Here is a 20,357-nt window from a genome sequence, read left to right as displayed (position 1 = left end):
CCACACTTGGTCGGGACGGGAAGGGGGAGGGAAGGTCTTTGCAACAGGGAACCTGCCACTTGTGTAGCCTTTGGGGAGATACTAATCAGGGAAAGGAAGCAACCCGCACCTCGAACCAGAAGTCAGGGTCGGGGGGAGCGTATATCAGTGGCAGAGGAAGGAAGCACTTTTAAGACGAGATTTAAGCATTTCATTAATTTTCTGTCAAGGTGCCCCCCTGATAAATTGCAAACCACTGCTCCGTGTCTCCCCCGCACCCCCAAGCTGCCGGTTCCTCCAGGCTCCAAACAGAACCCAGAAGCCTCCAGGGAGCTGTTGAGGGAGGAGGGGCATGCTCAGCATGTCCCTTCAATGGATACCTTGCTGCACATAGCCACAGATCTCTTCCTCTTGGCTCAAACGGCTCTGTTTCTGCAGGAGGCTGGTTACGTGGTGCCCGAGGCAGGGAGGGGCATGCCCCGTGCTGCAAACACCATTATCACCTTTGTTCTCTGTGCTTTTTATTTTCCTCTAGGGCTCCTTTTTTTCAGTTTGTGCAGCTCAAGTCAAGCAGCTGTTCTCAACAAAATTACTAAACTCGCTGCTCTGGTGCTTCGGCACTTGGGTGTGTACGCAGCCTGGTACTATAGTGTGAGACGGGCTGGATTTCTGTGTCTGTCTGGCTTCTTGTACGACCCTCACCCGCTGTAGTAGCTGGACACATCACAGGTGAGTGGGTTTGTTCTCTCACCAGCCCTGCGAGGTAGGGAAACATTAGCCCCATGTTGCAGAAGGGGAACAGAGAGGCAGATTAAATGACTTGGCCAAGGTCAGCGAGACTGTGGCGGAGTTGGGAGTTGAACCCAGCCTCCTACATACAAGTACAATGCCTTAATCCCCAGGCCCACTTCTGTGTTAAGCCAGAAACTATGTGTTTCAGATTAAGTAATATCACAGGATGGGCTGCTCCTTTTCCCACCAGTCATCTAGGATGTTGATCTAGTGGTTGGGAAACACACACCTGGAAATGGAAGCTTTAGGATTATTTGTGTTACAGTAGCACTTAGGAACCCCAGTACGAGATCAGGTCCTGGTTGTGTTAGGTGCTGCAGAGACACGCACGCAGAAAGCCCCTGCGCCAGGGCGTGTGCCATCAGGACACAACAGGTGAATAAAGCAGATGATGATGCAGGGATGAGAAATAGGTTGTAACACTATAAACCATTTTCCCACTAACCTCTGAAGTCTCTGCTCCCGCCTCGCTGCCACACCGTGCATGATGCCAGCGCGGTGTCGTTCTGCCTTATAATTGGCATAACCTTCTCAGTCTGAGTAGCTTGTGTTGGGGGATGAGCATCCCAACTTTATGGGCTAGTCACTTCTGGAACGGTGGAAAATCTGGAGTTCGGGGTGGATTTCTACCCCTTGTGTTATAATGCCACTTATCTAGCACCTTTCATTGCAGCATGCATTATTACAGCCTGGGTCCACTCCACCAGCTACTGCAGAGCATCCATTCTTGGGGCGGGGAGGTGATTCACAGCCCCACGGCAGTGCTAGGCAACTGGGTAGGATAGGAAATAAAACAGTTTTATTGACATTATGGTCTATTGCAAGAACCATGTGGCATAAATTGTAGGAGTTAGAATAGAGCTGAGTGAATAATCTGCTTTTTCAGTTCAGCTGGTGAACCACCAAAAAAAATGTTTTGAAACTGTTCTTGTGGCTTTTCTTGCTGAAATGAAGGCGGAAAACAAAGTATGGGGTCAAAGGGAATATTTTGAATGTTGATTTTCCAAAGGGAAACGTTCAGTTGAAATGTTTTGACAATTCAAAGAAACAAAGTTTTATTTAGCTGAAGCTGTTCCTGAATTTCCTGAATTTGCAAATAGCTTCAGTGCGTTTTCCAGTGAATTTACTATTCACCCCCCAAATTTTGCCCAGCTCCAGTAAAGCGTGCCACCAGCGACAGAGTGATATGTGCAAAGGGGACATGAAAATGGAATTGGAAAGTACAAGGAAAGCAAAGTTAATGCTGAAGAGCAAATTTCCGTGTGCCCACCTGTCTTCCGCCATACCACATGGCATGACTGTTCCACTGAGACCAACCCTGGATTGGCAGGAGGAACTGCAGATTAGAACGAAGGTGTTCTGGCAGGGCTCTCTGTGCCAGCAGCCTTGCATGGTGCTTGTCCCAGTCAGACCCTCAGCCCTTCATCCTTGCATTTGAATCTGAGACGGGGTCCTTAGCTCCATGATGGCATTACAGGGGCAGTAGGGGAGGCAGTCCTCTGAGTGTGTAATTTTACTCCCCCCTATGCTCTCCAGGCAGGCTTTCCCTTTCTTTATGCTATCTGGACTATTACATTAAATTGCCTTCAGCAATTGCCTGGCTGTCTCATTGATTTTATCGGGAGAGTCCATTGGTGAGGGAGCCCGAAGGTACTGCCGGGAATGTTAAAACAATAAACTTGTTTTGCACCTGGTCGCAACAGCCTGGAGAGACCACAGGGAGTTGGTGACTCAAAGGAGGGAAGGGGTAGGGGATGGGGTGCTGTCTGGGGGGGGGGGGGGTGCACATTATACAGGAGGCCTAAACTGGCAGAGTCTAAACCCTTCAGGGCATGGGCACTGGAAAGACTGCAGTCGCTCGGGGGGGGGGGGGGAAAGTGTCCCGTCTCCTTTCCCCCCTCCTCGATGGGAAGAAACTGAGGCACAGAAAGGCTAGTGGGAAACCTCGGGCGCCTGGCTACCCTGTGAGCCAGCATTGGAGGTCGAATTTAGACATTCCTGTCTCCCTGGGGTTGGTCCACTAGTCCACAGCTGAGTTTTTTGTGCAGCCGAGGCGCTCATCCTTCCTAACTCCCACAGCTGCAGCAACAAACTTCTCTGGGACCATATGGATATATATTCATCTCTCACGCTCTTCCCCCTCAGGCAGAGCCCTTCCTCCATCAGGGAGCCAAGGCTCCTCCGAATGCAGAAGCAGCATGCGGGCCTGGCTTATTATGATTTAGATGTGTGTGTGTGTGTGTGTAGGAATTCAGTCCAGTGGCTTCCAGCCAGCATGCAAAGAACTCATCCTTCTGTGAAGATCTCATCTTTCTATCCCACCTGCGCATCCTCCTCCCCGTGCATTTGGATACATATGTATTGTCCATGCGGGCAAATTCAATTTTCTCCTTTCCTTCCCTCCGCACAATACGAAATTAAGGATTAAGGTGGCTCTGTCCCTGTCGTGACCCTTGGCAAGGATTTGTTTGTCTTGGGCATGGTTCATCAGAAGGACTTTGCTCCCCAGTGCGTAGTGTGTAATTAACATTTCTCCTTGCAGCTCACCTAATTTCCCTCTCTCTATTTGCCTGGCAGGCAGAGGGAATTTGTCTCGGATGCACCACATTGAGACGGGAGCTCTGAGGCTACGACTATGCAGCAAAGAAAAACCCGGGCTGGCCCGTGCCAGCTGACCCAGGCTCTTAGGGGTCTTGCCCGGCTCCTGAGCTCCTGGCCGGGGAGGCTCGCCCCCGGCCCCTCCCTTGCTGTTCCCTCTCCCCCGCAGCCTCAGTGCACTGCGCCAGCAACGCTCTGGCCCGGAGGGCGTTCAGGGAGCAGGGGGCGGTTGGATGGGGCAGAGGTTCGGGGGCGGGGGGGCGGCAGTTAGGGAATGGGGAGCGGGGAGCTGGATAGGCGTGGGAGTCATGGGGGACCTGTTAGGGGGCAGGGGTGTGGATAGGGGTCGGGGCAGTCGGGACAGGGAGCATGGGGGTTGGATAGGGGTTGGGGTCCCGGGGGGTGGTTAGGGGCTGGGGTCCTGGGAGGGGGTGGTCAGGGGACAAGGATCAGTGGGGGTTGGATGGGTTCTGAGGGGGGCAGTCAGGGCGGGAAGTGGGAGGGGGTGGATAGGGAGTGGGGGCCAGGCTGATTGGGGAGGCACAGCCTTCCTTACCCGGCCCTCCATGTAGTTTAGCAACCCCAATATGGCCCTTGGGCCAAAAAGTTTGCCTACCCTTGATCTAGTCCCTTGAGGGGAACAGTATAGAACTAAGTCTCCTTTGTTCCCATCAGGGGACAGCTCACTGGCTGATGTCCAGGACTGCATGAGAATGGGGAGTACATTTCCCTTCCCTCCCTCCCTTCCCAAGCAGGGACCGTTCCCTCCAGCTTCGAGTTGGGGAGTGCACGGGTTGGTTCTGATGGCAGGCAGTCTGCAGGGAGCTAGGCAGCCACGCCGATGCGACTGCTCTTCCACATCCTTAACCTTTCGGAAATGAGGATTCTGCATTGCATGGCACCATCACAGGAAGTTTAATCTGGTCCCGGAGCTTGGTGTCAAACCCTCTCAAGGAGCCAGGCGCATTCTGGATGCTCCTTGTCTGTGACTCCATTTATGGTAATAAGTGGTGGGCAGGGAGAGACGTGCTGGCAGCTCAAAGAACGGCTTTCTGGGCAGGGTCTGAAGAGCCTTCGACATACAGATTAACCCAGAGACTGTGTCCTGGGACAGTCCATTACCACCGTGCGATCACTTCGCACAAGCTTTCTTCTCCTTTGCTGCTTCTGCGGTGCATTAGTAATGCAGAAGCAAGAGTGTTGAGGAGGCAAGAGAGGGAGATGAATCAAACAGCCACAGCGAGAGAGTAGCCACTAATAAACGGAGGACATTAGGGCCTTGAAAAACTGAAGAAGCCTTGTTAGTAAACTTCAGGGAAGAGCACCAAAATACCCCCAGCAAGCATCTTCTCAGAACTACCTAAATTGCCTCTAGTAATGTCTGAGGAAATAGTTAGTTTGTTTGTTTGCATTGATCCCAGCTGAGATCAGGGCCTCATTTTGTGAGATGCTGCATGTACACACATGGAGGCTTTGTATACACTACCACTGTTGTGGGTAAAACTTCTGTTGGTGTGGGGTGTGAAAAAACCCTCTCCTGCCGGCAAAGAACGGATACACGAGAGACCTTCTAGCTGCAGTGGTTCAGCAGTGCCGCTGTAAGGTCTGTCGTAGACATTGCCTGAGAGAGACAGTCCCTGCCCTGCAGTGTTTGCAGTCCAAATAGCCAAGAGGGTCTAAGGTGTGGATCATTATTATCCCCATTTTACAGATGAGGAGCAGAGGCCCAGAGGTGAAGGGACTTGCCCATGGTCCCCCGGGAATCCTGTGCCAGGGATAGAAGCCACAAAGGAATTCAGTTCTCACCTTCCCCCAGCATTCTAGATGTGCCCTCTGAAATATTCAGTGTGGCTACGGTGGAGTTCTGTAATAAACGTACGTGGGTCAGATAACACAGCTTGATAGTTAGATGCATGGAAAATTAAACACCCTGCCGCTGGTTATGATGGGGTTCCGGTTATCATTCATTTCCCTCTCTTTTCTGCTTGCTCTCTCATCATTCTCTTATTACCCTTTCTCCCTCTCTCCTGCTTGCCTATCACTTGCTTTGATCTCTCCCTCTCTGTTATTACACACTTCCCTTCCCCTCTGCTATGGCTTCCAATTCCATTTGTATCCCAGCTGGGTCGGCCTCCTTGTAACAATGGCCCTCCGCACCACTGCTGCTTTAGCAGGGGGAAGAAAGGGGTGGGAATGGGGGTGAATGCGAGGTAGGTAACCAGGCGAAAAGATCTCAGTCTAGCTCAAAAGCTGCCTCACGGTCCAATCACAGCCTGTTGCTGAGCCATGTGGCAGCCTGCACCGAGTGGCTTAATTCACTCCAGGAAGATTATTCACAGATGCTGCAATTACATTGACAATATTGTTTCAAAAATGGCCAGCGGCATCAAAACGGGCATGGGGGGGCTTATGAGCCTGTTGTTATCCATTTACCCAGATATCCCGGCTAATCCGCTTTAAGATGGCGAGAGTTCATTCGCTTTGTTCGGCGCGCCGGGCACGTCTAATTGAAATGAATTCTCTCCCATTTCTGAACGGATGGGTCCTCTGCCACCTGGGTCCTCTGCCACCGTTAACGACAGAGCGGGGGATGGGCCACATCGCCTAGATTTCCTATCACAGATTGTCACAGCATGGTGCAGCTGGGCTGAAGTGAGCCGGTGCCCTTGATTTCTCTCTCCATCAGGGATGGAGCTCTTCTTTCTCCATGCGTGCGCCGGTGGCCTGTTGGGATCCTGTACAAGCCCTCTGCTTTTAGAAAGGTAAAATCCCAAATGATTTCAGCCCCTCCAAACGTACAGAGCAGCCTCAGTCATGGGACTTGCCAGAGCATCTGGGGGAGGGAGTGTTAATAGAGCATCAGCCCTGCAGCCTGCCTCCTCTCCCAGGCAGTCCATTATAATCCCTAATTTACATATGAGGAAAACAGAAGGCAGAGAGGTGACATGAGTACAGAGCTGGGGAGAGGAGAGCACAGGCCATCCTGGCTGGTACTCCCAGGCATTGCCTATATTAAGAATGCCGCCCCCCCCCCCCCCCGATAAGTGTAGGTGAGCCTAGTGCAGACAGGCTAAACCATTAAACGCCCTAATTTGCCCCAGTGCTGCTTGCCCCAGTTTCAAGCAGGGCTAAGCCTCCCAGGTGCAGACGGTAGCCTGGCCTGTCTGCGCTAGGGTACGTGCTGATGCAGCGATGCTGGGGACTGGACGCCGAGGGCTACGAGTGGGGCAAATCGCTAGTGTTAACAGAGAGCACCCCCGCCCCAGTGCAGCGGCACTGTCAGTCAATCCCTGAAGCAGTGCATCGAAAAATAGTCCACGGAAAGCTATTGGGTATCTCTGCCTGAGGCTCTGGGCGGAGCCCGGTGTCGCAGTCTCCCATAGCCCTCTACAGAGGTGAAGGGTTTGTACAGCTTAATTTGCTGGCATTGATAAAGTGCCCAAAGCCCATGGATGGCAGGTGCAAGGGGAAGGTGCCCCTCTGGCCCAGGCACCATCCCTGCCCGAGCAAACTCTGCGCTGTGGAGCACTCTTGTGTGTGCCAGGTGGTCATGCCGGAAGCCACCCCCCCACTCCGTCAGGGCGTGCCGATCTCCCCGAGTGGCTACTGAATTTCTGCCCGCTCCACCTGGTGAGATTTCCACCGCTGCTGCCCGGCTCCCAAGTGAAACATCCCCCGGCACAGCCTACGATCCCTGCGGGGATGGTGCCTGTTGGGAACATCTGCTCCCTCCCTCGGCCCCTGCATGGTGAGAGTGATTTCAGCGGGGGACGTTTGTGGCCATGTAGGTGGCATCGCTTCACCGTAGCTCTGTGCCCATTGCGGGGAGCTGGGGGGAGGCATTGCCCTTCCATTGCCAGGAAAGTGCCAGGGAGCAGCGGTGCAGAGGTGGGTGATAAAAGCCCATCTTGGCATGAGGCAGGGTAGGAGCCAGACTCTGAAGTGGGAGGTCGCGGAGAGGGGAGGAGTACGGACTGAGCAACAAAGGTGGGGCTGGGAGAGTCGCCAGGGAATGCCAGAGTGTTCAGGAGAAGCCTGGCAGAGTGCGTTTGCACCGTGGCTTCCCTTTGAAAGCAGATGATGTGTCGAGAATTTCTAGTGGCTCTTTTAGAAGGATACAGCTTTATTTTTGGTTCTGTAATCACTTGTTTACTTTTGCTGCCCGGTAAGGTTCTTCCGGGACTTAGTGACTCGCCAGCTAATGAAAGTGATGGAGTCTGTGTTAGCGATGGGAAGGAAGAGCCTGCGATTGGAGGAGGTCAGGGCTTAGTGCAGGAGAAGTAGACTAGAAGGTATAAATTGGGTCGCTGTATTGGACGCAGCGCTCCTCCCCCGCAGGCGAATGGAGGAGGATCTGGCTTGCCCGTTCACGGGTTGGATCAGGGAGGGCACAGAGTGTCTGTCCATGGCACGGTCCTGAAACCAGAGCCCATGCACACTGAGATCCCTGATCCCAAGCCAGTGTAACACAGAGGTGGAAGGGAAAGTGTCCTACGTCTGTCTGTGAGCGCGAAGCTCAGAGCTGATGCCCATGGAGGAGAAATGCAGCAGTTTGCAAAACTCTTGCATGTTAACAGGGTTTGGGTTATGGGTTTTTTTAAAGCCTGGCTCTAAGCCCTCAGCATGCGTGGCGGGACATGTGTATCCCCAGCCAGCTCCTTGTAATTAAAGCTGTCTCCTCTTCGTTAGAACGCCTTGTAATTAGAGCTAGGCGTGATGCCTAACTTTAACTTCAGAGGCTCAAAAGTGAAAACTTGAAGCCCTCTCCCCTGGGAAGACGAAATGTTACTCCGGAGGGCGTTTTGCACCCAAAACCTGCACATTCTGTGCACAATATTTTAAAATTCTGCAAAATTCTGCTAGTTCTCTTTGTCAAACAAATGTGGAGCAGCACTGGGGAGCGCAGGCCACTGGCTGCACAGAGGTGGGAGATCACTTTGCAGCTCCCCTGGGACACAGACTCAGCAGTGAGGCTGCACCCAATTCTGACATAATGCAAGGACCAGGCCTGCCCCAGAAACACCCCAGGGCCTTGCCCCTCCGTGTGGGCAGGCAGGCTCAGCATCCAAGTGTGGAGGGGCTTAGTGTGGGGGGATGCAGGTGTGGACTGAGAGGGTTCTGTGTGGGGCAATCTGAGCGAGGCTGAGCACGTGGTCTAGCCCCCGACCCAATGCCCTGGCCGGAGCGGGGCCGAGCCGCTTGGTGCGACTTGCGAGCCGATCCGGCCCGTGGGCCGCAGTTTGCCCGCCCCTGTGCTACCACCATACAAACAAATAGCAAGGTGGAATCCTGCTGGCCCATCGGTGCAGAAGATTGGCCACTAAAGCAATGCAAGGTGTTTGCTTTCCAGGTGTTCTCCTCACCCCCAATATCAGGCAATGGGGTGTAGTGGTTTCCCCTGGCTCCCATTGCTCTGCTAGCTCAGATCTCATTCCTTTGGTAATAAGATCGCTGGGTCAGTCCCTGTTAGAACATTTAGAAACAAGCAAACAAAACTACAGCAGGGTCATTTCAGACTCTTTATAGTTCCAGTTTTCGATCAATACAGCAAGAGGTCTAGGAGCACGGGTTACAATTTTTCAGTGAGATGGTTTAGCCTTGAGTATACAGCTAGCGCACTGACAGGTGTGCTGCAGAACAAAGAGTCTTAAGATGGGTAAACAGTAACCCCAGATCTGGTACATCAGGAGAAAAAAACCCTTTCTTGCAGAAATCCTCATCCACATTGCAACACTGAGCTTCTGTAACATTTTGGAGACCTTTGATGTGGGCTTGGATAATGGGGACTGTTCCATTCACAGGTCTCAAGTCAGCAAAGTCCTTAAACATGCTTAACCTGAAGGTCCATCCTTATTCACTAAGGCCTGGTCTACGCTAGAAAATTACATTGCTCAGGGGTATAAAAAATTCACATCCCTGAGCGGTGTAGCTAAGATGACCTAAGTCCCTGTGTAGACGGTGCTGGATTGATGGAAGAATTCTTCTATCAACCTAGCTACCACCTCTATGAGAGGTGGATTACCTATGTCAGTGGGAGAATCCCTCCTGTTGGCTTAGGTAGTGTCTACACTGAAATGTTATAGCACTTAATAAACATATGCTTAAGTCCCACTGAAGACAATGGAAGTTAACATTAACTGAAGTTCTCTGTAGACCTTCGTCTCCCGCTGGAAATATACTGGATGCTATTTTATTTTTTGGGCAGTGGTGAAGGGATCATGAACCTAGGAAACACTCTCCCACCCCAGAAGGGGCTACAACTTGGCACGCTAAGCACATACTTTGCAAAGTGCTTTCAGATGCTCTGAGGAATGTGGGAGCGTTGGTAATATTTTTGATTCCTATGCATGCCTCACTTTCCCTCTGAGCTTTGCATTGCAGAGCGAATGGAGAAGGAGTTTCTCATGTAGCAGCCTGGTGGGAGATCATGGTCGCTAGCCAACTGAATACAGTCTACACATGTGAATGGAGTGACGGTGTCTTTTGCTCCCTTCTCTGCAGGGAGGCAGAGCAAAGGCCCTGAGTGGAGAACAAAGAAGGGTGACAGGTGGTTGTGCTCACAGACAGCTGAGCTCCCCAGAGGGACAGCACACACAGGCTGGGACTGAAGAGAAGGGGACAGAGACTTTCCGATTCCAGACGCCAGGTGTCTAATAAATTGTCACCATGTGAAAAGGCTGCCTGGTGTCACTGCAGATGCTCACTGAGAGCATTGCACCCGGAAGGGGTAAAGCACAAACCTCCAGCAGGAGTCTGGCGTGGCTGGAGTTGCTGCAGGGAATCTCAGAGACGGAAGGGGACTGCTGGCACTAGTATGCCCCAGTTTTGACATCATGGAGGCCTTGGGCCTGCCCCTGTGGAACCGTGTGGACCCTCAGGGTCTGGCACACTGAAGGGGTGACTCCCAAGAGATTGCTTCCCGGCCAGGGCATAGATCATACCCTGTGGATCTGTGACAGATGCAAAGGGAAATCTCCTCACAGAGCTCTGATTCTTAGTATTCTGCTCCAAGTGCCCCCCGCCCCTTTGGAAAGCAGTGACGGTAGTAAAAGTTAAACGGCAGCTTCTGCTGTTACTTTACAGAACGCTCATTATACTGAAATATTTGCACTTAAAAAACCTGCCTAAACATATTTACACAATCGGCTGGATCGGTCCCAAGGCAGTTGCCAGCTATTGGCTCAGTAATAAACCTTTTAAAAAAACAACAACAACAACAACAAAAAAAAGAAAGCTTTCCCTTCCCTTGATTTCCTAGGAGCACAATTACACCTTCCCATCAGCTCCCGGCTCCATAAATTGTTTTGAATGTCCAGAAATACATTTAAAAAATCCTATTCAACACACTCTCTTTTTCTCTCTCTCATGCCTTTTATTTACATGTATATAAGAGAGCAATATGGTAATCTGCATGCTTCCTGTGCCATCAGATATCGCTTAGGGTACAAAACAAGGCTCTGCCATCCCTGTCTGTCTTGGGCTGCTCTGCATGTCCCCTGTGTTGTGAAGTCCCATAAATTTTCCCTCTGAGTCTTGTTTTCTGGGGGTTGTTTCATTCGGCCCCTTTTGCATGTCCCTCCAGCTGCCCAATGGCACCTCTCCCGTGGCAGCTGCTGCTTCTTCATGCAGGCCTCAAATATTTCCATCTTCTTTGCTGAATTACTTTAGAGAGAAGGGCTGTTGAACTGTCTGATGAACCTTGGCATTTGACTACAAATGTATTCCATTTAATAATGAGTATTTTCCTAAGGCATTTGCTTTTGAAGGCATTTAGTCGTCTGTCTGTCCCTTTGGTAGACTTCCAGTATCACAAATAATAATGACTAGGGCTGTCAATTAATTGTGGTTAACTCGCACGATTAACTCAAAAAATAATAATCAAGATTAAAAAAAATTAATTGCGATTAATCGTGCTGTTAAGCAATAGAATACCAATTGAAATTTATTAAATTTTTTCGATGATTTTCTACATTTTCAAATATATTGATTTTAACTACTATACAGAATTCAAAGTGTACAGAGCTCACTTTATATTGTTTTTATTACAAATATTTGCACGGTAAAAGTGAGAAACAAAAGAAATAGTATTTTTCAATTAACCTCAGACAAGTACTGTAGTGCAATCTCTTTATCCTGAAAGTGTAACTTACAAATGCAGATTTCTTTTGTTACATAACTGCACTCAAAAACAAAACAATGTAAAACTTGAGAGCCTACAAGTCCACTCAGTCCTACTTCAGCCAATCGCTCAGACAGACAAGTTTGTTTACATTTACAGGAGATGCTGCTGCCTGCTTCTTATTTACAATGTCACCTGAAAGTGAGAACAGGTGTTTGCATGGCACTTTTGTAGCTGGCATTGCAAGGTATTTACGTGCCAGATATGCTAAACGTTCGTATGCCCCTTCATGCTTCAGCCACCATTCCAGAGGACATGCTTCCATGCTGATGATGCTTGTTAAAAAATAATGTGTTAATTAAATTGGTGACTGAACTCCTTGGGGGAGAACTTGTATGTCTTCGGCTCTGTTTTACCCGCGTTCTGCCATATATTTCGTGTTATAGGAGTCTCGGATGATGACCCAGCACATGTTCGTTTTAAGAACACTTGCACAGCAGATTTGACAAAACGCAAAGAAGATACCTAGTGAGATTTCTAAAAATAGCTACAGCACTCGATCCAAGGTTTAAGAATCAGAAGTGTCTTTGAAAATTTGAGAGGGACGAGGTGTGGAGAATGCTCTCAGAAGTCTTAAAAGAGCAACACTCAGATGCAGAAACTATAGAACCCGAACCATCAAAAAAGAAAATCAACCTTCTGCTGGTGGCATCTGACTCAGATGATGAAAATGAACATGCATCAGTCCGCTCTTCTATGGATCGTTGTCGAGCAGAATCCATTATCAGCAAGGACGCATGTCCTCTGGAATGGTGGTTGAAGCATGAAGGGACATATGAATCTTTAGCACATCTGGCACATAAATATCTTGCGACCCCGGCTAAAACAGTGTCATTCGAATGCCTGTTCTCACTTTTGGGTGACATTGTAAACAAGAATCGGGTAGCATTATCTCCTGTAAACTGAAACCAAATTTGGTTGTCTGAGCGATTGGCTGAAGTAAGACTGAGTGGACTTGTAGCCTCTAAAGTTTTCCAGTGTTTTATTTTTGAATGCAGTTATTTTTTGTACATAATTCTGCATTTGTAAGTTCAACTTTCATGATAAAGGGATTGCACTACAGTACTTGTATGAGGTGAATTGAAAAATTCTTTTGTTTTTTACAGTGCAAATATTTGTAATCAATAATAAATATAAAGTGAGAACTGTACACTTTGTATTCTGTGTTGTAATTAAAATCAATATATTTGAAACTGTAGAAAACATCCAAAAATATTTAAAGAAATGGTATTCCATGATTGTTTAACAGCACGATTAATCACATAATTAATTTTTTTAATTGCTTGACAGTCCTAATAATTAACTTGTGGTTCTTCACTCTGATTCTTTCTCCTTATGCTTTGCAAAGTTCATTTCCCTTTCTTACCACTTCTTCCGGGCAGCTGTCCGAAAACCAGCAGCTCTGAGAAATGCATTGGCTAATTGAGCAGAAAGCAGGATGTTCTAACATGTCGTCCAAGGGCTGGAGGCACAATCTGAATTGTGTTTATGTTCCTTCATCTGGAGATATGTGGTTTTTATTAGATTTTTTTTGTATTATTTATATGTGGAATATACAGTGGGAACAGCATTAATTTGCACTAATGAGCAGGCGATCCGAGAATCCACTGGGGTTTTTGTAAATTAACAAGGAAGCGAATAAACACAATTATGAAAAAAAAACAAACAGGCAATTGTTTTTCAACAGCAAATGTACTTTGTTCCCTGATCTGACTTGTGTTTAGTTTTAATTATTTATGATACTTCATAGTTTGCTACTTAATGTTGTGTAATATATTTTGTACAAAGTAATGAAGTCAGAGTAACTTGAGACCTTGCTTCAACATCTGTTAAAACTTTATCGGGAAGAAGAGAGAAGCTTCTGGGTTTTGTCAGTGTGAATTATGGGGTACGTGAATTAGCAGGGTTCTGCTGTAATTATTATTATGTTTTCTCATTAGCATTAAGGTCACTCTCCTGTAGGCCCCAGCTGAGATCTTGGGCCCATAGTGCTGAGACAGTCCCCGAAGAACTTAGTCTAATTAGGCAAGACAAACCAAGGATGGGAGACGGGAAGGACTGGGTTCCTCATTTTAGAGATGGGGGATTGCGGTACAAAGATGAAGTGACTCACCCAAGGTGTCCCAGGGAGTGTGTGGTAGAGCTGGGAGTCAAAGCTCTGGCTCCTGCATTCCAGTGCAGTGCCTGTAAGAAGATTGTATTTCTCAAAGAAGCTGTGTGTTTTCATTCCTTGGTCAGTCAGTTTACCCTGTGTGCTTTCCCCCCTCTGGTAGTACCACCCCTGCCACATTCATTGGAACAGTAATACTCGCTTGGAGCCAGTTTACCCAGGGTGGTGGCTGATTGTTCCCAGGTAGAGAGGCTCTAGCTTAACCAGAAGTTATGGGCTTAGTGGAGGAACCACTGGGTGACGTCCTGTGGCCTGTCTTGTGCAGGAGTTGGGACTAGCTGATCGTAATGGTGTCTTCGGGTCATGAAAGCTACCACTTCACGGCAGCGCCCTGTTGGCAATAGTTTGTGCTTCCTCCTAGCAGTGCCTGCCTGGGCTCCAACAATGGAGAGCGTCCTTCAGTGCCTGGACATGAGCTGTTTGGACTTCCAGCAATGCCCCAGCAGCGGTATCTGGGGCGTCAGAGGGCGTGATTCCCTTTGGGAGAGACCGTGGTTGAAGGAGTTCCTTTCGGGGACTAAGGAGAAGCCCTTTCTGTGCACCACGGAGGCCACCACCACCTTCCTCCCGAGCAGCATCGAAGGAACATTCAGGGGGCTCTCTGCCGTGAGCTGGGTGAAGGTGTGTGGAGTCATAATGGAGCTCTGGGATGGTAGTTAGTATCCAGGACAGCTGCTTGGTGGGAGGAAGATGATGGAGGTCCTTTCATCAAAAGGACCATCCGTCTGGCGTAGAGGGAACAATCCTCTGTGGAAAGGCTGGTTTGGGGGATCCTTGCCAAGCTCTTGTTGCCCTGAAGAGCTTCGGTGATGAAAGCCTAAAAATCCCAATCCCTGGAGCTTTTCATTCCCCAGCTCTCTCCCCTGTTTGTTTTCAAGTTGCTTGGGGCCATGCCAAGCCTCTTCAGCCATCCTAGTTATCGCTGAGCAGATACCTGGTTGCCTGTTTATTAGATGAAAGTTACTGATTTGTACCAGTTCTTGTTTGTCTGGGTTGGTGGAAAAGCATGGGAGGTAGGGCAGGGCAGGATGCCATAAATGTCTTAGAAGCAGCTCCAACAGCCTTTCAGCATGTTTATTGTCTGAACTAGGTTTCATTTGCTTGGGTCAGAGGGCAGCTAGGGGAAGTGAATGTGGTTACTGTGCTGTGACCCAGTTTAATGTGTCTCTCAGAACCAAGTACAGGAAATCCGCCACTGAGAGTTCATTCATGCAATCTGCTGCCTGCTTTTCAGAGTAGCAGTAGACTTTGGTAAGTAGTCCCCTGCAAACATTATTATTATTATTATTATTATTTTATTTTAGAGCCAGAGAGGCAGGCAACATTAACGCTCCCTTTTGCAAAGAATAGCTGGGAAGGGACACTGAATTAGCTGCTTTTCTTCCATCTGTAGGACACTGATGTTTTCCTGACTGTTGTCCAAAAGCCTCTTAAGAAGGGGGCCTGGCCATTGTGGGTTAGAACAGCAGGGTTCCTGTGCCTACTTTTTCAAGAGGCATTTTCATTTAAGCCCTTGTTTAAACAGTAATTTAAATATTAGCTGTGTTATTTGCATAGCCGTAGCACTTAGAGGCATCAGCTAGGTCAGGCACCGTTGTGTCAGGGGCTGTACAAGTGCGTAGTAAATGATGCTTTCAGATCTGTGCGGTGTAGAGGAGCTTTACTGTTGGTATCAGACTCTTTTCTATTACATTTCAATCTTTCAGTTCTTGACTTGAGAGGACTTCTTTTTTCTTACTTTGCTAGAAGTTTATTGATCGGTTTGAATGATCAGAGTAAGAAAAATCAGAGTGTGTGCCTAGACTGCACATTTCAGGTGCTTTTGGGGGGGGGGAAGGGCTTGGATAACTCAAGCTGCTTGAAAAAGCTTTGGTCTTATCCTGGACCTTGCACTCTGCTGGGCTGTCCACGTTTGGAAATGTGATCGTTAAACTGTGATAGCTAATGCATTTAAACTCCGAGTACCGATCGGGAAAATTGCAGTTTGTGCTAGCTGGTTCTGGTGAATCCTAGAGGGGAGCCAAGGGTTAACCCTAAACCGGCTGACCTGTTAAAAGCGAAGATGAACCCTGTCTAGGCTCAGATTTTAAAACACATTGGCTAGCAAGTTTTTAATAAAATCACCTTTTGTACCTAGCCCACCAAGGGCAAGTGATTTGAAGAAATGTAGCATAGAAATGGTTTGAACTGTTACCCTCCCAAGATGTGTAGCTCCAGTTAGTGGCGTGTTCTGTTTGTTCAGCAGCTGCTTTTCTTCCGATGCCTGCATATAGACTATCCCGGGGAGACCATTCCAATGAACATCACACTGTACGTTTGAATGGTACGGACTGTCTGATTGGCAGGCTCACCTTGCCATTTGTCCCCAGCAAAACAACATTCAATGTATTTTTTTTTTTAAATAAAACTATAGGGAAATGTGACTTTGTCTGAGATTTTTAATACAAATGGGTCTGGGATTTTAAAGTTTGTAGTTCCCACAGCAACTGTAACTGTTCTTGTACTTACGCTAGGCTTTCTAGGGCTGTGTATGCTATTAAATTTATGCGCTGTGTGCGTATGGGTGGGGTAGCGTATAGGCTAGATATCCATATGGCACACACATGGGGGCTGACTTAGTGTTACTGTGGGAGCCCTAATTCTTAAATTCCTGGGCCAGACTCTGCATGTGGCTGCACCAGTGTAAATCCATCTGCACCAGTAAACTTCAGTGCCAAATTTAGCCCCTTCCACTTATCTTCATGTTCCCAGCAGTAGAGCACTTGAGTATGTCACGGCTAAGGCAGTTTTGCAACCGTTTGTCGCCTCTGGGCAGGGGTAGATGAGAGCAGGATAAAAAAGAGGGTGTCCAGTCATCATGAGAGCTCAGACCCATCTGAGTGTCAGGAGAGCTATGGAGGAATACAGGAAATAATACGCTTCTGTCCAAAGCCCCAGTTCAGTAAACCGTCCCGATTGGGCAAAGCTTTGAAGCATGTGCTTAAGCCCTATTGACTTGAATGGAACTTAAGTACATGTGTAATGTTAAGTACATGCTGCAGTGGGCTTTGCTGACTCCGGGCTCAAAAGGGGATGTGGACATGTAGGTAGAACGTGCCCTATTAGTTGATTGATTTGCCTCTTATCGTGTTTCATTGGGGCGTTTTTTTTTTGGAGAGGGATATGGTCTAGTGATCTGAGCTGCTGTTTGTTTTAAACCAGTTTTCTCTCTTTCACTGACTTACTCTCTGACCTTCTGATGCCTCGGTTTTCCTATCTGCCCAATGGGGATAACAATACTTGCCAGCCATGCAGTTCTAGTGTCTCTTTAGCTCATTGTGGCTCTGTGCTATGCAAGGATTACTATAACTATTTAACATGAGAGGCTAATGCTATCCACTGAAGACCACAAAAGCTGCATGCTATCAGTGAATACACTGCCAGCCAAGATGGGCAACGAATGTATCTTAGTGACACACAAGCAGAGCTAACTCTTGACATGTCCACCCTGAAATCCTTTAGGTACCGAGCTGATCGCTTCCCCTTACACCTAACTCTTCTCACTTCCTTCCCACCCACATCTCCAACATCGCCCATAAAAATCCTGCCCCATTGGCTGGCCTCCTCCCCCACAAACAGCCATGGTGAAAAGAAAGGCTTTATTTTGGATTCTTCTCTGCCACTGACTTCCTGTGTGGCCGTGAACAAGTCATTTAACCCAAGAACATAAGCATGGCTGTACTGGGTCAGACCAATGGTCTATCTAGCCCAGTATCTTGTCATCTGACAGTGGCTGGTACCAGCTGTTTCAGAGAGAATGAACAGAACAGGGCAACCTCTTGGCCTCAGTTTCTGCACTGACTTCATTTTTCTCAGATTCTCTACTATGGGGATGAAGACAATAACTTACCTTGCAGGGCGTGTGAGGTTTAATTAATGTTTGTAAATTCCTGGGAGCGCCTCAGCTGGAAGGTGCTACAGAAGGGGCAGAGTGTTGTTACCATTAGTGGCACAATGTGCTTTTCAAAGCCATTCCATACTGTTCAGAGATAATGTGGGTCAGCTGCAGTGGAGATCTGGGTGTAATTTAAGAAGGTGACTGTAGGAGAAGGAATGCTAGGATGGGCCTTTCGCCTGACCTAATAGTTCCTCTAGGGTTTGAAGGAGCTTGTGTAACAAATGTTGTATAGGGAAAAGTCCTCGGCCCAGGGGTGTGTGGAAACCACAGGATGCAAAGAAGGTCATGATACGTGGGAGCGTGTGTAAGAGAGAGAGCATTCTGCTGAGAGCAGTCTTATTTATCATCATTAGTGAGCTGAAGGAAGGAGCTAACAGCACATTAATTAAGATTTTCAGAAGAAATAGCATTGGGAGATGTCGCACAGAGGGAAGATGGAGCCATAACACAAAGGGATCTTGGGGAGGGGGCTAATGTGGGCAGGAAATAACAGATTGATGTTTGCTCTGGAGAAACGTGAACTCCTACAGTGTATCTGGGCAAAATAGTCTCTGACATGCATGGCAGTTTTCCTCCAAGCTACCACTCGGTGCAGCTCCATCAGACGTACCTGTGTTGGGAGCTTTGCTGCGGTGGCTTACCCCGCTCTGAGCAGGGTTAGATGATAGGGTGCTCGATGCCAGCAGTCCTGTCATCGGTACCTCTGGTGGAGCTGCATTGGTGCTAATGTGCTGATGGAAACTTGAAGAAAAATGCTGGTGTAAGCACGGCCTGAGGGAGGGAGAGATCTGAGAAGCAGGAGGCCTTAGGGATGAGAGCCGACAGTCAATCTCACACGGCCTTGCTGTTGTTCTTACTAATTACAGTGCCACCTAGGAGCCCCAGTCATGGCCAGGACCCCATTGTACTAGGCACTGTACAAACACAAACAAAAACACCCTTCCTGCCTCAAAGTGTTTACAACTGAAGACAAGAGACAGCAGATGGATCCAGACACATGGAGGACTAGAAGGAAACAATGAGACCACATTGGTCACTGTGATAGGAAGTGATCTCAGTACACCAGCATTGCCTAGTCTTTTTCAGCCATCTCGGCAAAGGAGGGGTTTTGAAGGAGGAGAACGAGGAGTTTTTGCAATGTGGTGTAGTGTCCAAACAAGCCGATACGATTTGCAGGTTGTGTATACAGAAGTACCACACCGCAGACCAGGGAGCTGATAGACCTCTTCTGTGGGCTTTGTCTACATAAAGCTTTGGTTGTGCTGTACCTCAAGCTAACTGGTTGCTAGTTAATGAACACTGTTGTAGATGCTCCCAAATGTTGGCATCTGGTTATGGTTTGCTCTAGGATTCAGCCTAGGACGAACTATGACCAGGAACAAATGTTTCCTGGAGCAAACATTTATGGAGTGTGAACACTGGAATTTACAGCCACGCGAGCTAGCTCTGATTAATCTGGCAATCCGTTAGCTCAAGTGACATCGAGTCCAGAAGCTTTAGTGCAGATGTAACGCACATGCACACAATGCAGCGCTTTGTTCTCCCGCCGTGGTGGCTGACACACAGATAGAAGTTGTTGAGTCTGCTGTAGTCCTAACTAAGAGGGCTGGCTGCTTTTAGGTCAGGTAGGAAAGCTCCATGTGTTAAGATCTAGAGGTGTGAGGTTCGATTTCCCTTTTAGTGATGTCCAATTCTGGACTTAGGGTATGCCTTCACTAGGTTTGTAGAATGGGTGGGGAAAGAATGAGTCTACACTACAAAGTTTTGCCAGCCTCGCTATGTTGGCTTGGAGTGTGGGGGAAAAAAATCCCCCTCCCTACCCCCCAGTAGACCTAGCTATGCTGGCCAAAACCCCCATGTAGTCACAACTGTGCCGCTTCTGTCCGCATGCCTGGGTGGGAGGTGTAGTTGTGCCAGCAGAAAACCTGTTAGTGTGCGCTGTATCTGTGCTAAGGGGCTCACGCCGGCATTGGCTCCGTAGTGTAGACAAGCCCCGCCTTTCCCCTGCAGCCCTCCGTCCAAGCACTGTCCACCTGGGAAAAGAATATTCACATGCTCCTGTCCCAAAGGTCCACTTCTCCGATAAAAATGGCAACCAGAATTCACTGTAGGTGAGACAACTTCAGGGGCAACCCTTACTCTTCCTTCTCCCTGAGCCCGGGCAGGGTTGAGAACCGAATGCCTTCAAGCCCAAGAGAAGGCAAGGCCTGGGCCCTGTATGAGAGGCCTGTGTCTATGACAATACCCAAGTTACAGTCTGGACTGATGGATGGTGGTGTCCCCTCAATTCCCCATCCTGGGGTGCCTTTTGCACTGCTTCGCTCTGAAAGCACCCACTCCTGGTCTGCTCACACCCAGCCTCCAGCATGTATATCATTCCCACCTAAACTGTATGAGTTGCTCTACCTCCTGACTTACACTAGGATACCAGCAATCTCCCAGTCCCAGACTTTCCCCCAGATATGTGCGTTTGTACTGCCCCGCACCCTCCTAGACAATACATGTTCTTCTAAAAACTGTCCTTTATTACTAGAGAATGATATATGTACAAACCTTGTTATCCCAAATGGAGTTTCCCTAACCCTTCAATCCAAACACACTGGTTTAGCTAAAACAACAAAAGAGATTTATTAACTACAGAAAGATACATTTTAAGTCATCACAAGTAATGAGGCACATAAGGTGGAATTGGTTATAAGGAA

The 20,357-nt window shown here is 48.4% G+C and overlaps 1 protein-coding gene across 2 annotated transcripts in view; it reads left to right on the top strand.

The window, feature by feature from the left end:
• ASTN2 (astrotactin 2) overlaps nt 1-20,357 on the top strand; it is a 602,974-nt gene that overhangs the window by 114,007 nt on the left and 468,610 nt on the right. The window contains exon 2 of one of the 2 annotated variants that reach the window (XM_073314893.1): nt 14,083-14,339. The exons of the other annotated variant lie outside the window; for it this stretch is intronic. Within the exon in view, the coding sequence (XP_073170994.1) occupies nt 14,103-14,339 (237 nt within the window). The 5' untranslated portion in view covers nt 14,083-14,102. The remainder of the gene's footprint in view (nt 1-14,082; nt 14,340-20,357) is intronic. 2 annotated transcript variants of the gene reach the window in all.

This window comes from Lepidochelys kempii, chromosome 16 (assembly GCF_965140265.1).
Source record: "Lepidochelys kempii isolate rLepKem1 chromosome 16, rLepKem1.hap2, whole genome shotgun sequence".
NCBI lineage: Eukaryota > Metazoa > Chordata > Testudines > Cheloniidae > Lepidochelys > Lepidochelys kempii.
This window is presented reverse-complemented; position numbering and strand designations above follow the sequence as displayed.